At 40.7% G+C, this 17,120-nt stretch overlaps 1 protein-coding gene across 7 annotated transcripts in view; it reads left to right on the top strand.

Annotated features, from left to right (window-relative positions):
• The window catches only part of sif (still life), a 186,113-nt gene that overhangs the window by 140,510 nt on the left and 28,483 nt on the right, over window positions 1–17,120 (top strand). The window contains exons 3-18 of one of the 7 annotated variants that reach the window (XM_065217334.1): window positions 9,225–9,636; window positions 9,701–9,883; window positions 9,940–10,368; window positions 10,430–10,616; window positions 10,681–10,795; window positions 10,857–11,008; window positions 11,167–11,471; window positions 11,533–11,727; window positions 11,794–11,902; window positions 11,963–12,280; window positions 12,344–12,501; window positions 12,572–12,759; window positions 13,832–14,003; window positions 14,067–14,253; window positions 14,333–14,483; window positions 14,549–14,652. In XM_065217334.1, the coding sequence (XP_065073406.1) occupies window positions 9,225–9,636; window positions 9,701–9,883; window positions 9,940–10,368; window positions 10,430–10,616; window positions 10,681–10,795; window positions 10,857–11,008; window positions 11,167–11,471; window positions 11,533–11,727; window positions 11,794–11,902; window positions 11,963–12,280; window positions 12,344–12,501; window positions 12,572–12,759; window positions 13,832–14,003; window positions 14,067–14,253; window positions 14,333–14,483; window positions 14,549–14,652 (3,365 nt within the window). Of the gene's footprint in view, window positions 1–9,224; window positions 9,637–9,700; window positions 9,884–9,939; window positions 10,369–10,429; window positions 10,617–10,680; window positions 10,796–10,856; window positions 11,009–11,148; window positions 11,472–11,532; window positions 11,728–11,793; window positions 11,903–11,962; window positions 12,502–12,571; window positions 12,760–13,831; window positions 14,004–14,063; window positions 14,254–14,332; window positions 14,484–14,548; window positions 14,653–17,120 lie in introns of all 7 variants that reach the window. The other 6 variants (XM_065217332.1, XM_065217331.1, XM_065217328.1 and 3 more) reach the window with 6 other exon arrangements.

Raw genomic sequence — 17,120 nt, 5'->3', positions numbered from 1 at the left:
AGTTCCCTGAGACCGACACATGTAAGCGGCAAATTTGACATAAGAATCAGTTGAATGAAACGTGAAAATCGATTCAATCAAACGTTCTCTTTGTCCAGTTGCTTATATGTCGGTTTGAGAACATTTAATATTACATGAAATGTTTGTTTACGTTTCATCATTTACGTCCAATATGGATTACGTCTCGTGTAAAAGTAGTTATTTATATGTGTGTATGAGTTCGTTTGATGTCAATAAAGAATTATTTAACGCGTTCTATTGAAAAAAAATTGGATCATCATAACAAGAAAAAATGGAGGGTAGTTTCAACAAACCTGTAGATGATTTGCCTACACTTGATGAACTTCCTGATATGAGCTATAATCATCAACCTTCTAAAGGTATTTTAACAATTAACAACAATATGGGAGTTGTTTCAACTGTGTGTTAACATTTTCCAGCGCACCTAACATCGGCAATCCGAGAATGGGCATCTCAATTCCAAATATCCCAGGCATTAGCATTAGCATTATTGACCGCCCACGGTTGCTACTCTGTTATTACCAGATCAGCTGCAATTACACAGAGAACCAACAGATGATGTTTGGGACTAACATTCATCCTCAATGTGTAAAAATTGAAGTTCTAATATTTAGCAATACCAGCGCCGGCCGTGTCTGAATGCAGGTCCAATAGGGAATGAGAGGGAATGTGTTGACGTGATACTCTCTGTGAAGGAAACCGAGAAATCCTCTGCGCTTCCACGAGAAATCACTGGGATGTTGGATGTGGGGAAAGGTTTGCAGCAGCAGGGATCGTTTTTGGTAAACTAATGCTGATTGTAGTGATTTATAATATATACACAAACACAAAAACGCACGCATACACTCGCACACACACGCACTCGTGAGTATAAACAGAATATAAAATGATATTTAATTGAACTTTCACTTTATTTTAACATAACTTCAACTTAACTTCAACTTAACATTAACTTAACTTTAACTTAACTTTAACTTAACTTTAACTTAACTTTAACTTAACTTTAACATAACTTTAACTTAATTTTAACTTAACTTTAACTTAACTTTAACTTAACTTTAACTTAACTTTAACTTAACTTTAACTTAACTTTAACTTAACTTTAACTTAACTTTAACTTAACTTTAACTTAACTTTAACTTAACTTTAACTTAACTTTAACTTAACTTTAACTTAACTTTAACTTAACTTTAACTTAACTTTAACTTAACTTTAACTTAACTTTAACTTAACTTTAACTTAACTTTAACTTAACTTTAACTTAACTTTAACTTAACTTTAACTTAACTTTAACTTAACTTTAACTTAACTTTAACTTAACTTTAACTTAACTTTAACTTAACTTTAACTTAACTTTAACTTAACTTTAACTTAACTTTAACTTAACTTTAACTTAACTTTAACTTAACTTTAACTTAGCTTTAACTTAACTTTAACTTAACTTTAACTTAACTTTAACTTAACTTTAACTTAACTTTAACTTTACATTAACTTTACTTTAACTTCTGTAGGCTAGTTCATCTCTAAGCTGAAAAATTCAATAATATAAATGAAATATTATAATATAATCCTAGAGGTGTTTCATCATCGAAGAGCTGAAAGCAAGCTTAAATAATTAAAATCCATACATCTCGCATGAATGAAAACTGAAAAAAGTGTATTATTATTATGTAAATCTAATGATGTCATATATTCAAATATTCAACGATCTGAAAATAAACTTATCTTATTTAAAACAATGGATCTAACTTGAGTGAAGGCTGAGAAAAACTAATCATTACGTTATAAATTCAATGATGTTCCGTCATCAACGAACTCAAAAGATGTTTCATCATTGAAGAGCTGAATTTTTTTTTTAAATAATAATATTTCTTCAAGTGTTCGTCGAGTGGTTGCATACGCAGCAAAGCTATATGCAAATAAAACGGCGTCCCCGAAAGCTGTTTATAATTTCACTTTAATAATGAATCAATAGCCAGAAAAAAATCGAGGTTATTTGGACAGTTAACAGTTTTCATGCAATTGTTATCATGCATTACAATGTTTTTGTATTTTCCTGAACGAAGGCTGAGAATAATATTATTCTAAAAAATTTTCATCATCGAAGAGCTAACAATAAACTTTAAGATTTAAATCAGTAAATCCAGCCTAAACGGAAGACTCGCGAACACAATAAGCTCCCCCATCACTCATATTCCGAATCTGATTAAATGAGTATTTACAAGTATACAATTAAATATATCAACAAGTAATGTAATTTTCTCTCCGGGAATGGAAAAATAAAATGGGTAATTGCTCTGTCATATAAACGTTGAACATACATTAGAGAATATCAAACAATGTTACGTTGCTTCTTCCAGTTGTGTTTTGATCCTGTTTTAAATTATTGTCATTGAATATATAATAATAATATAATAGGACCTGGGATTTATTCAAACTCAAACTCCACGGTGGTGCCCTTCACACAAGAATAAGCCTCTACTACCGATGATCTTTTAAACCTGGAGACAAAAAAGCTACGAAAAAGCGCTTATGCCTTCATTGAACTCTACTCTTAAGAGACGTTAATAAAAAATAATTTGATTCTCTTGAATTGGTCGCGTCGCGTTGGCAATTATGCACGGCCCACACAAATTTAAAAAAAAAAATTGCATGGACAATTGTCTACGCAGGGGGGGGGGGGGGGTCAAGAATCCTAAAATCCTGTCTACGTAGTTAATGAACAACCCCTAAGAGCAATCTTCAACTGGAACGTACTCACCAAATCAATATATCCGGGAGCACATTCCCGATGCTTATTTTCCTCTCGCAAACCCGTCGTCGTCGACGGGAACCCAGTGAGCAGTTTTGTGATGCGGAATTTTCAGTGAAAATTTTTCCCAGGCCGCATTAAAATCCTTGAATTGATTCGTGGTCTTTTAGAAATAAGTATGGTACAATAGCAGGTTTATTTGAAAAAATTTCATCAATCAAATTGAAGTGAAAATTCACCAAATCGAACACAGCTATGGGATCGTTGTTGGACGCCAAACAGGACCCGGCCATACTCGGTATGCATTCGCTCCTCCGTAGCGGAACCGGAAGGATCCACACAACTATCCCTTCGATCCCTTCCTGGCGTCGGTAGCATTGGTGCTCAGCACGGAAAACAAGATCGACGGAAAACAAATCCAAGGGGAAAAAAAAAGAGTACGACAGTTTTTTTTAGTCATTTTAACGCTCTTGGGTCATTCGTGACTTATCTGGGGGTGAGATTTGAACTCGTGACTATGGCGTGCGATAATTAGCGTTTCCAGGGCACACCACGAGGAGGCGAACTACTTCATGCCCCATTACTGTCTGCGGCTGTGGAATAGTTCTAGCGACGTTTCATCACTACCTAAAGCTCCACGTTGCCGAATGTATTTTCAGTCGATGCCCAACTAACAATTTTCATAATTTAAACGCTTCACTTCTTTCATTTATACAGCCCCAAGCTGTATTCAAACGTTATACGATATGCGGCAACCTTTACTCAGCCTATATACAAGCAAATCTGGCGAACTTAGTCAGCTACTTATGGCTGTTGGGACGGTTGGAACAAGCTCTTATTGCACTTCCATTTACGCTTCTAAACAGCTATTATCCTGCTGTTTAGTTGTGTGCGAACTTGAAAGGCGCTTATTCAACCTTTTCCCGGTTATCCAATAATCACTAAACAGCTTTCTCTTGAAGCCAGGTAAAATATTATTTACGCTTTTTTTGTTGGAGGAATTGATTGAGTTCATATTAATCAAAAAAGTTATGAGCACACCACCAAATTATTTACCCTGCACCGGAACCTGGAATCGAACTCGAAACGACCGCATTAGAAAACCTTGACACTACCAACTTCGCTACGCCAACACTTTGAACTGACGTAAAATAATCTACATGACTTTCTTCAACAATATCGCTGAGTAGACATTATAATAGTGCACATCAATCACTTTTCTCGACTAGTTTGTTCAACTTTGTAAAGGAGCAGAGTTAAAGCTGTAAAACTGCACACGTCTAAAAAAAAAACCTAGTTGACTGTAAAAATGCTTCCAAAGTAGTGCTAACCCAGTTTATTAGCTGAGTACAGGTTGTTTAGTTGTTGAAAAGGCACTTTTGACATTTATGTTATTCAGCAAGAATGGTTAGTTGTATAGAAGCCATCAAATTAGTAATATATTCACTATATTAGCTTTGTTTTGCAGCTACAAGTTGAAAGCTGATTAATATTTGCATAGAAGTGACATTAGCGATTATTGGCTGCTGTTATTCAGTGCGACTGACAAATTGAATAATCGTTGTGAAAAAGTTGAGTAAACGCTCTGCAAAACTATTTTGCTAGCTACTGCTTCTAGCTGTATCTGCAGCTGTTTTTCAGCTACTTCACAGCACAATGCTGGAAAAGTTGGCTTATAAAGCTGAAAATGTTAGTTGGGTGGTGTGTTATAATGCAATTCTTCTTTACCCAACTATTGTGTTGCTCCTCTCGTCATGACCAACGTGTTCATGTCAGAGAGAAAGCAGTAGGGTGGTTTGTTGCGTGCTGTACCATCATCAGCATTGTTGACGGCTACTCCCGCCTTGAGTTGTTACATTCAAAGTTTTTTATGGTACTTCATACGCAAAGTTTGTGATTTTCAGAGTTGGTTGGAAATGCTATCTAACATGAAGCTTTAGTGTGATAATTTATTAGCTAGAGAAATAATTTTCAAATTTCTGATCAAAGCACAAAACTGACATCTCGCCGTGTTCGCGGAAAATATTTATTCTAGCCATGAACACGCGTACAAAATTTATGAGTTGGTTCGCGTCTAATCTATTTTGGACAAATTATTTTTTTCTAGATAAGACATTTCTATTGTTTTGACAGATGGTATCGCTGCACATTTGAACCGGTGGTTATGGATTCTCGATCAAGAGTTAAGTTTAAGTTTCATGTCGGTTTGTCGGTGATCTATGTTCCGCAGGCAGTGTAATATTACGCTTTGCGATATACACCGATTTTGCGAACAACATTACATGAATGGATTTATATAATAGATTTCCATTGAATAGTAAATAACCATAAAAAATTTACAATGGTAGGTCGCAACCCGTTGAACTGGTCCAACTCAGATATAAGCAAACAAATTTTTAGACGAGTTTTTCAAAACTGATACACTCATACTTGAAAAACATTAAAATGTGTTCCCTTTTGGATTACCATTGACAAGTTTCTATTTCGTGGGGGTAAGTGGGATCATTGGCTTTTGGGACAGAAATCTTATTAATTCTATCTTATTTCCACTAAAGACTGTTCAAGTTATAAAACGGACCCACACTTTTAGTCCCAACTTTTTTATTTGACTACCTAGCTTAATGATTTCGACAAGTTTTAGGCTATACATATAAGCAACATAAAAAAAGTAAACAAAGCAGCATGTAATTTTTGCGAAATCACAAATGCTCTAAAATGCATTTTGTATACTCATGTTAATATAACTTGAACACCGGGATAAATTTTGCAGTTGTGTCAAGCCAGATATTTTTTTATTTCAGCTATTCTTAAAAATCTTACACACCAAATAAAATAAATAAAAATTTCGTAAAACAAAGTGTTGGTATGATTTTGTATAGTTTTCGGTGTAACTGTTCGTCCCACGTTTACAACTTAGGAAAAATATCTCCAAAAATAGGATACATCCTAATACCGTAAGCTTTTAGCTATTCAGTGACAGTTTTCATTAAATTAGAGTTGAATATGCACATTTCAAACACATGAAATAAATTTCCTTCTGACTAAATCTTTTTATCACATTTTGTTCTAATCAAATAATCTGAAGAATAATTTTATTTTACCTAAAGGCTTCTAAACGAAACGAAGATTATTTATTTTACTAATGTGTTTGCTATAAGAATGCAAAAACGGTATTTTTTATCTAGTTCGTTTGGAATTGGAAGGCTCAATCGCAAATGCTTTACGAAGCCAATAATTCATTGTTCATTATTTGTAACAAAATTCACTTAATTCTCAAGACAAAGAAATTAAATTTTTATAAGGATTTTTATCTAATTTCCGTCCTACTAAGCACATCCCGCACTTTACCTCTCTTTTTTGAAAGGTTTTTAACAAAACATGGAATGTTTTCATAAAAGATAACTTCTAAATTTATTCACCAGCCGGCGCCGGTGGTGAGTGGTAAGCGTGACTGCTTTCTAACAACCCGATGGGTCAGGGTTCAATCCCAGCCGAGGTCGGTGGGATTTTTCTGAGGCATAAAAATCTCTGGTCACGTCCTTCGGAAGGGAAGTAAAGCCGTTGGTCCCGGCCCATGTGTGTTGAATGGGTGCGATATCCTACGCAGGTGTGGATGCTCCTTTCCTGCACATTCGATTGCCGTCAATGGATGGCAATCGATGTCCGTCGGTGATTGGCACTAGATTGCGGAACAGAGACCGACGTTAAATAAAGGAAAAAATAAATTTATTCACCTTTCCATAAGCATCGTTTGATTTGATAAAGAGTCAAACATTGTTGAGATATTATTAGAAATCTAACACTGCTTCTTGATTCTAAATTCGTCCAACGAGATTCAATTCCGTCCTAACGCATTGAAACGCCATTAGATTTTCTTCGTCTTACGGATGATGGTAGAAAAAGTGGATTCGTTAGGAGCGCTTCTTTTGTTTTGAGAACAATGAGTGCAAGTATTCATACAATGCGCTATAATAGGCCAATTTATCGGATCGGAACAAACGTATTATTGATTTGTGCACAGTGAAATCATTGTTATTATTGATGATTTCTGCTCGATAGAACGGAAATGGGCGATTACGACGAAGTAGCGCTGTTCCCTACTAGTCATTTGCAGAAACACATAAATCGACTGCATATAGCAGATATCGCGGGTTCCCAACACGTCTCTGATAGGGATATAGGGTTGTCTTCCTTGGGCCTCATGGGTATTCAAAAGTCGCTCTCTGGCGGCGTCATTATCCGTACATTGCCAAACTGCGTGATCGACGATAAACGGTATGTGTGACCACTTTCATTTGACACATGATCTTCATTAACTTTTTGCAAGGCGTCTGCTTATTAGTTGACTTAAACATTTTATGAATAATCAGCAAAAGATATTTGCCAAAATGTAAAATCATGCGCTGAATCCTAAAAAATTCAAAAAAATCTCAGTAGGATAGTTTTCGAGATATAGCTAAAAAACTTTAAAAAAATTTTTTTTTTATTTTTTAATACAAATATCTCTTTCGGATGTTCTCCGATTGTAATGAAGTTATATTAATTATTTTAAAGTCAATCTAATGATAATGAAATTTACTTTCGATTATTTCAAAACCATTTTGCAGTGAGGTTAGTGGTACAACCACTACCAACATTTTTATTTACACTGCTTAAAAACTTAGCAGAAACTAATTTTTTTCTGGAAAAAATGCAAAATATAAAAATTTAATAAACAAACTATTAATTAACAACAATACCACTAATCTCACTGACAATTGATGTTCAGTTGATCGAAAGAAATTTTCATTAATTTTTCATAAAATTTTCTTACCTTTAACGTGGCGTTAAAATAATTGATAAAGTCTCATTACAAACGGAGATATATGTATTTTAGCAAACAAACTTTTTTAAATTAAATTCTAATTTTTTACCTGTATCTCAAAAACTATCCTACTGAGATTTTTTTGACTACATTTTTGGATTCAGCGCACGATTTTACATAATAATCTTTGGTCAAAGATTCAAGTTCATTTTGTTATTTCTATTTGTAAACTAGTGTTATTTTTGTTTGGATAATAATCTATAGTATTATAGATTCTATACATATTCTGAATAAACAATACGAATACAATGGAAAATTAAAACGTTACAGACAATTTTTAATGTCCATTTTACAACTTGAACAGTCCTTAGAATGTGAAATTTTGTGTTGAATTTTATCTAAACCAGCGCTACCCGTGCCTCTTTGACACCGAAAAAAGTTTTCACTTAGTTTCTATGAGGAACGTACATAATATTTTTTCAAGAACAAAAATAATGATTTTTATCTGAATATCACATATCATTAGAAATTCTATATGAGAAATCATATAGATTTCATTGGACACATGAACGTTATGTGATTTAGTGGTGCAATTTCTAATTATGGGATCACATGAAAGTTATGTGAAATTCACATGGATATTTTCCACTGGTTATGTGATTTATTTTATGAGTGGAGGTCGTTGAGTTGACAATGACGGGAGCACAGACAGTGGTAGAGTAAAATAAAAAGGATTGTATCGAAAACAAGTTATAAAAAAATATTCTTTCCAAATCCGTCAAAGATATTTTTAATAACAAAAATTGTGTGATTATGTGTGCCATCCCTAATAAACGGGTACCATACACTAACAATATCATAGATGGTACGACCATACCACATAAAGTTGAGATGATACCCCGAATTGGTGGTTAGGCTCTTCTAATGGTTATTGTTATAAACATATTCTTTAAGGCTCTCATGTTAGTAAACAATTAATGAACCTGTTTTTATTTTAAAGTATTTTTTATGGATTTGAAAAGAAAAATTTGTTCGCAACTAATTTTCGATACAGTCCTTAGCTGCAATTTCAAAACCATCGACTAGATGCTTACGTCAGATGGCGACTTGAGTGTGTAACTATGGATAGAACCTACATAATACATGAGCAAATCGGCGATCATTCCTTTTGCCAATGGTGGCGGGAGGAAACACCGTTCACTATCCTTCTTCCACCATTCGTACATTCCTTAAAATTGTCCTTTGCTCGCTTTCTATTTTCAATATACAATTCTCACACTGCCGTATAACGGAACTATCAATTCTATACTTTCATCTCCTCATCTATCGCACAAAATGTCTGATGTTGGCATTTTAAACTAATAAACTGCCACAAATAATTTTCATCGGAGTCTTCCCTTTAAGGATTACACCCTGGGTGGACCCTCCACCTCTGCACAAATTTGAAGATCAAATCAGTGTGCAAATAAGGAACTTTTCCGCTTCATTTCAAATGAAACGTGAAGATGAGAAAACGTTTATTACCAAATTTACAAAGCGCAGATTTACCTTCAAAACATCCCAGTTATAACTGTCACACTCACACCCTTCCCCACATCTTCGCTCCAATGAGCTTGGTCACTGACTTTTACCCTTCCTTCTTTTCAGATTCCTTTCGGTCAAGAAATGGCTCCTGCGCAAGAAGCACCAGATCGAGCTGGCCCGCAAGCGCGGCTGGAAGGGCTACTGGGTCTGTCTGAAAGGTACCACCCTGTTGTTCTATCCATGCGATTCGCGCGAGGGCCGCTCGGTCGAGGCTGCCCCGAAGCACCTGATCATAGTTGACGGTGCCATCATGCAGCCGATCCCGGAGCACCCGAAGCGGGACTACATCTTCTGTCTGAGCACGGCGTTCGGCGATGCGTACCTCTTCCAGGCGCCCTGCCAGGTCGAACTGGAGAACTGGGTCAACAGTATACATAGTGCCTGTGCTGCAGCGTTTGCAAGACATCGTGGTAAGACTGGTACCCTGCACTTATTACAGGAGGAGATTTTCCGTTTAGAAAAAGCAATAGAATCGGTAAGTTGAAATTGTTAAGACTCTTCGTAGTTGACAATACTCATAAGATCTGGTTTCGAATCAGGATCACAAACTGAAACATATGGCTGATTTGCAGCAAAGCGTGGTCACCGATAATGACACGCGTCACCAGATTCAGCAGCAGATTCTTCAGTGGGAGGAAAATCTCGAGCGGCTACATTGCGAACAGTTCCGCCTGCGGTGCTACATGTCATCGCTGCAGAACGGAGAGCTTCCGAATCCTAAGGTAGGTCATGACCATTCTAGCTCTTTGGTTGATTGCTAATCAATGTGATTTCACAGTCTCTCCTAACGCACGTGTCGCGTCCCACGAAGAACACACTGAACAAACTGGGCGTCTTTACGGTCTCCTCGTTCCATGCGTTCATCTGTGCTCGGTCACCGTCGCTGTTGAACAATCTGCTCGCAGGACGTGGAGCCACCAAGCGGCGTCCACCGATCTTGTCGCGTTCGAACAGTGGCTCCAGTCGTCGGTCGATGCAGATGAACACCCGTGACGAGCAGGAAAAGTCCTACAAGGTGGCCCTGCCAGAGAACTCGGCGGCTACGGTGTACCTACGTGAGGGTATGTCGGTGGAGGAATTCCTGGCCAGTGCCTGCCAGCGCAAGAATCTCAACCCGATGGAGCACTTTGTGCGAGTCAAGAAGCGTCGCGAAATGGAAGATCACAACTACTTTGTTCCTCATAGAAATGATCTGATCGAAACATATGTAAGTGATCATGTCATAGATTACAGAATTACAATAATACGGGTTTGTTTCGCTTCTGCAGCTACATACTCACGAAATGGTTGAGGTTTGCGCAAAAATTTTGTATCAAGTAGAACTACAACGAACCACCCTGGAGCAAATGTGGGGATTCTCGGTCGAAGCCGAACTGATTGAGAATGCCGATCGGCAGGATGAACTCTGCTGCTACGTCAGCCGCGTCGAAGACAAGAGCTTGGCTATACTGAATGGTAAGTTGTCCGTTGGAGCTGTTTTCAGGTTATACGATTCTAATAAAACATCTCGGATCGTTAGGAGTCATCAAGGGTGATGAAATAATTGTGATAAACGGCGCAATCGTCTCGGATCTGGACATGATGTACTTGGAAAGCGTGCTCCAAGAAGAACAAGCCTTATGCATGATGATGAGGTGGGTCATGAGGCGTCTGTTGAAACATGAATCAAATAAAAACTTTCTATTGTTGTAACAGATCATCACGTACAGAACCACCGGACCTAGTCGGAATCATGCGGTCAACAGACGATATAATCGAGTCACTGGTGTGCCCTCCGCCGCCATCTGATCCACCGGTAATCAGCGAGGAAATGATCTCCGGACTTATCGTTCCTGCTCCCGGTTGGCGTAAGTCTATCTTTCTCTCCACATTAGTGCGACTTGTTCTCTCAAAATTTCTATGTGAACAACAGAGCTTCCGTCACTGGAACTCTGTAACCATTGAATATCAATGACCACATGATGTTACTGTTCTTCTGCAAATGAAGGACGCTCGTGTATTTCAGGCAAAGAGGTCTACTCGCCAGAAATCGAGAGCTCCCCGGTACCATCCGCCAATGATCCGCACATGGACCGCTCGAAGCAATCCTCCCGTACGAACAGTTTCGAGATCGAAAATCTGCTCAAATCAGCCGAACAGGTCACCGGTTTCTGCCGGTCCCCGCAGGAAACTCGCAAATCTAGCCCAACCGGCTCGGTTGCCTCGTCGGTATCGAACGCCATGCTTACCCCATCACGTCAGCTGACCGACGCGGAGAAGCTGCGCAAGGTCATACTCGAGCTGGTCGACACGGAGAAAACCTACGTTAAGGTAAGCTTGATCTGTGGGTCTTTGACAGATTCGCCAACTAATAATGCATTTTTGGGAACAGCACCTGAACAACTTGCTCGAGTACTACTTGGAACCCCTGAAGCGTGAAACATTCCTATCAAACGCCGAGATCACTGCACTGTTTGGAAACATTCAGGAGATTGTTACATTCCAGCGGCAGTTCTTAAATAACCTGGAGGAAGCCCTTGACCTAGAACCGGAATTCCACCAACTGGAGCATCCTAGTCAATTTAAGGTGCTTATTTGACGTTTTCTTAAACGACTCAGGCTAGGTTTAATAATTCATTTAATCTTTTTACAGAATGTCCTATTTGCCATCGGGTCAGCTTTCCTATACTACGTGAACCACTTCAAGCTGTATTCCTCCTTCTGCGCTAGTCACAGCAAAGCGCAGAAGGTTCTACATCCAAGTATGATTGCAAGCTTCCAAGCTTGTGTTTCTAAAGACTAACCATATCGATTCCCTACAGATGAAGGCAATCAAGCCCTCCAGGAGTTCCTGGTCGCTCGCAATCCAAAGCAACAGCACAGCAGTACCTTGGAGTCGTTCCTCATTAAACCGATTCAGCGTATCCTCAAGTATCCGTTACTGCTGCAGCAGCTCCGCAACCTAACCGACCCGAACGCAGCCGAACATCTGCACCTGGTCGAGGCGCTCAAAGGCATGGAAAAGGTCGCCGAGCACATCAACGAAATGCAACGAATCCACGAAGAGTACGGTGCCATCTTCGATCACCTGTTCCGTCAGCACCAGAAGTCCTGCAAACAGCCGATCGACCTCAGTCCGGGTAAGATGGCTCACGCTGCCGATCTCTGGGTGGATGGATCTGTTAACTTTTGTTCCCATGCAGGTGATCTGCTGTACTATGGAGGCGTCGAGTGGTTGAACATCTCCGACTTCCTGGGAAAAATCAAGAAGGGCCTCGAGCTGCACGCCATGTGCTTCGTGTTCAAGTCGGCCGTAGTGTTCCTGTGCAAGGAACGGTTGCGCCAGAAGAAGAAGCTCATGGTAAGTATTGAATTTTGCTGCGAAGCCTAGATAACTCCGTATAATTCCAATCTTCCTATCGGTTCCGCAGGGTGTCTCCAGCAAGAACGCCACCAACGAAGTGGAAATAATCCGCTATCAGGTGCTGATTCCGGTGACCGAAGTGCAGGTGCGCGCTTCCTCCGCCAAGGACATGGACTCACACTTCCTCTGGGAGTTGATCCATCTCAGATCGCAACTACAACGAAGATCGGAAAAAGTCTACGTGCTTTCGAATAGGTTAGTTGTTTACTGGTTGGTGAAGCGGGAAACGACGATGAAAAAAGTGATTGAGAAAATTCTATTAATTTAAATCGGCTTATCGAAGGCGATTTAATCGCCACGGCGGTGCCGGTGTGGTGGGTGGATGTCTATCTGTAGAAATAGTTTTGATTACGGTACCCGTAGTGGGGATTGAAAATGTTCATTCCATGTTATCGCACTACCTGCCAAAGCTTAGCTGAAGAGAAGCGTCTATTTTCCTTGAAGGACGGGATTATTCAAGGCCGATGAAATCAACAAATGGTTTCTCGGGAAAGGTACCCGTTTTTATATAATTACATAGATACGACATGATGCTGGTTGGATGCGGAAACTACGAGTGATGAGAAAACGTGGCATAGATAATCCCGAAACATATTCTCGTGCTCTGGCAATTAAAATCACACACTTTGTGGAGTAAATACGGTTTAAAATAAGCTTTAGAATGTTTCTACCGATTCAGTTTAATGATGACTCGTTCGGCTGGTGGACAGTATCATATCGGTAAATATAGAGTGGGACGCTTGCTCCAAAGCAAGGTATGACATTAATTGACGTTGTATCATAGGCAGTAGGTTTAAAATTTAGAATCATGGACTACCATTCATTGAAACTCCGGTTAACGTTAACATCGTTGATATTTGAATAATATCAAGCGAACCTCACACTCATCAATTGATTGACACGAAGGGGAATTATAGACAATAATATTGATGATGCGAATAGACTTGCCATATGACGTCACTGTGTCTAAAGAAAAACCCTATTATTGCACATTTCTTGCAGTCACACGTCATAGTGTCCAAGGAGCTTACCCCATTATTGCACTCACACCTATATGCATTTCCTAAACGTCAAAGAAGTAAATGCAGAAATATTGTCAATATCAATGTATTGACGTCAATATTGAATGTACATATTGACAACACGATTATTGTCAATAAAAGCAACCGTGTAGGGCCCACTTAAAGATATTGACTTGCAATGTTTGTTATACCAAAAATCTCTGAGCGGGAAGTGGAACTAACCTCTCTCTCTCTTATCCTACCAGCACCGGCGATTTCCGCAACGCATTCCTGAAAACGATTCGGCAGATCATCCGCGAAAGTGTCCGCAACATGTCGATCCCGTCGCTGAAGGGCCTGGGCGGTAGCATGAATTCGATGACCGGCATCGGTATCTCATCCGGTAACTCACAGACCTTGGAGCGTCCAAAGCAACAGGTTCGTATATCCGGTATTTCGCGAAGACGACCGTTTAAGATCTTCCCATTCTCCTCAAAGCAGCCACAGATAATGCAGGGTTCGCAAACTCTCGGCAAACCGAAGAAGTCCAAGATCAACCAACGTCACTCGTCCGGAAACATCGACTACGATAACACCACATCCGGCAGCCAGGAGGCCGATGATCCACCAGTGCCACAGTACAGCGGACAGTTCCGCATGCGAAGCAAAACCGTTGGAGACGTTGGAGGTTCGTTTCACTGCTCTACTGATTGACTACCACACCGAAATTGTTTACAAACTAACAGTAGTTCCCAATTCCCATGCAGAACAAGTGGCCGCTTGCAGACGTAACATGAGCGAGCGTGAACCCGAGAAGGCAGATCCTGGAACCAAGTCCGAAGGCGAAGACGACTCACAGCAGGGCTCAGTGAAACCCAAATCATCTCTTGGTAAGACGCCGAACCATCTGACCTTGAGGTATGTTGAAGCCCTACATTTGCCAAAAACTCTCCAAACCATAATCTCGATCATCTTCCAAGCAGCACCACATCGACCCTTTCCGTCAGTAGTACCGGCAGCCAGGCCCGTCTGATCCAGTCGTCCCACCCGCCAGCCACGTACCATCCGGTGCTGATGAAGGACCTAGGTAAGCGAATTTCTCCTAGTAGTGATAAGAATGTCGTAGAAATGTTTGAATCGAAAACCAACCGGTCGAAACAGACCGATACCGATAGTGCTATGGATAAGCACTTGAAAGATCTGAACCTGGACAGCCTAATCGAGACCGATATCGAACAGTACATGGAAGATCTTAAGGAAAAACACTTCGAAAGTGAACAGGGAAAACAGCTGACCCCGACCTCGACGACCACGACTACGACAATGACTATTACAGATACTGCGACCTCCACACAGAACACAGTCACCACCATCTACTCACAGTCCAATGATTCTAACTCGTGCAAATCGCCTAAATCCGCCGATGAAAGTAAATCCGACTCAAGCTCCCCAAAAGACGAAGCGAAGCAATCCTCTCCGGAGGACTTCCCTTCGCCTCCTCCACCGGAAACGGCCTCCCCTAAACAAGAACGTGAACAAATCGAGTCAAGAAACATGCTCAGTGCGTCGTCGGCGAACTCTTCGCCGGACGCTACCTCCAGCCCGAATATTGAAAAGTCTAAATCTCCCAAACGCGGCAAGAACGTCGAACGCGAAAAGAGCCCCATAAAAATAATCAAGATAAAGTCCCCAAGAAATAGCATCGACATCGAACGAAACGTGCGAATCGAAAAGAGTCCGGATCGGGCCAGAAGATCTTCCAGCCCGAATCCGAACAAGAAAGCTGGCGAAGGTATTCTGAAGAAAAAGACTGCCAACGGAGGTGTCGTCGGTGGAATCCTTAAGCGTTCTTCCAGCCCCAGTGTTAGTAAACCATCCGAGAGTTCCGATAGCACCGCCTCCAAAACCGATCCTAACCTATCCTCCGACTATGAGCAATATCAATCGTCAAACCGCTACCTATCAATGTCCAACGAGTATCTCGGTGTAGAAAAAGACTACCCACACATCTACCAAAACACTAAAGAAGAGCGACATCGGCGAGCTAAGCGAAGCGCTTCAGTTGGAAGCACAGAACGTAAGAAGTCACTCAACGACTACGAGACCTGCGGCTACTCACCCAACACTAGTTTTGATACGTCTTCTGTAGAGAGTAAGAAACGGTACAGTCTTTCCGCGGAACGTAGCAAATCAATCAGTCGTAGCAGCTCGCCCGCCAATGGTTACAGCCGAGATCCCTCACCTAGCCGCTATCATGCCCGTGGCCTTTCTCCTCAAGCTTCTCTAACTCGGGGCCTGTCGCTATCTCCGCAGGCCTCATTCAAGGGAATCTCCCCGCAAGCTTCCTTCAGTCGTGGTCCTTCTCCTCAACGCAACTACAGCCGAGGAACTTCCCCCCAGCGCAACTACAGCCGAAACACTTCTCCCCAACGCAACTACAGTCGCGGCCCATCTCCACAACGGAACTACAGTCGTGCTCCGTCCCCGCAACGTGGCTACTATAGAGCCCAATCCCCTCCCCAACAATACTTCGGCTACGGTCTATCACCTCAGCAAAGCTTCAGCCGTGGTCCTTCCCCGCAGCGACATTCCCGAGCCCAATCACCGCAACGTCGCAGTAGTCGCAGCAGCGGAGTCTCTCCTCAACGGTTCTATAGTCGGGTCCCGTCTCCGGAACGATACCACAACCGAGGTCCCATGCCCATCCCCAAAAGTCACAGCCGCAGTTCCTCCCCTCAGCGAACGTACCGCCTAACGCCGTCCCGCTCGGTCGATAGCTCCACCTTACTAGACTACGATCAAAATCCCAACCTACACTATGCCCGGATCGATCATGACCACCACCACCGCAAGCCTCAACCGCTTCCACCGCAGCACCAGCCAGTCTACGCTTCTTGTATGGAGTGCATCATGCAGCAGGACATGAAACCTCCATAACAAAAAGCCCGCGCACGGCAAAGTCGTGCGCGGAAGAAATCGTCCCGAGCCAAACTGTTCCACCAGGCCAGCTTCGACAAGCAGGGCTCGTTCGATCTCGATGAAATTCATGTCTAAACTCGGTTACCCATTTGTGTTCAACAGTCCCGCGATCGTGGTGGCGTGATCCTTAGCGAAGCAAAAGCAATATTCAGGTGTCGGTAGTCGCAAGTCTAATGAGTTGTTTTTTTGAGAAAACAAAAATCAAAACAACTGCTAGATGTCATAACCAAACATTAGAACATTTAACCGTTCTACCTTAGACGACAACAGTAAAACGAAAGAAGTGAACACAAAGCAGTGAAATACCGTAACTAAAAGAAAGTAATAATCAAAACTTATAACAAACAAAATTATAGTAAAAACAATCACACATACACAAACACTCAAGCAAACCAAGCTTCGTAGCAGCAAAATCAAAAGTAATAAGTGTAATCAAACAAACAATGAATAATAGATCCCGATGAACAGGCAGTATCGTTCTGCAATAATATTTAAAAAAAAAACAGTGATTGAGTTTCGTAACGGAAAATCAAATCGAGAAGAAAAATCAAAATTCCGCTAGAGATTGAGTTGGAT

The sequence above is a fragment of the Ochlerotatus camptorhynchus genome, unplaced genomic scaffold (genome assembly GCF_037179485.1).
Source record: "Ochlerotatus camptorhynchus isolate MF236.1 unplaced genomic scaffold, CSIRO-AGI_Acam_v1.1 ptg000074l, whole genome shotgun sequence".
NCBI classification, from domain to species: Eukaryota; Metazoa; Arthropoda; class Insecta; order Diptera; family Culicidae; genus Ochlerotatus; species Ochlerotatus camptorhynchus.
Note: the sequence above shows the minus strand (reverse complement) of the source record. Positions and strands in the feature narration are given on the sequence as shown.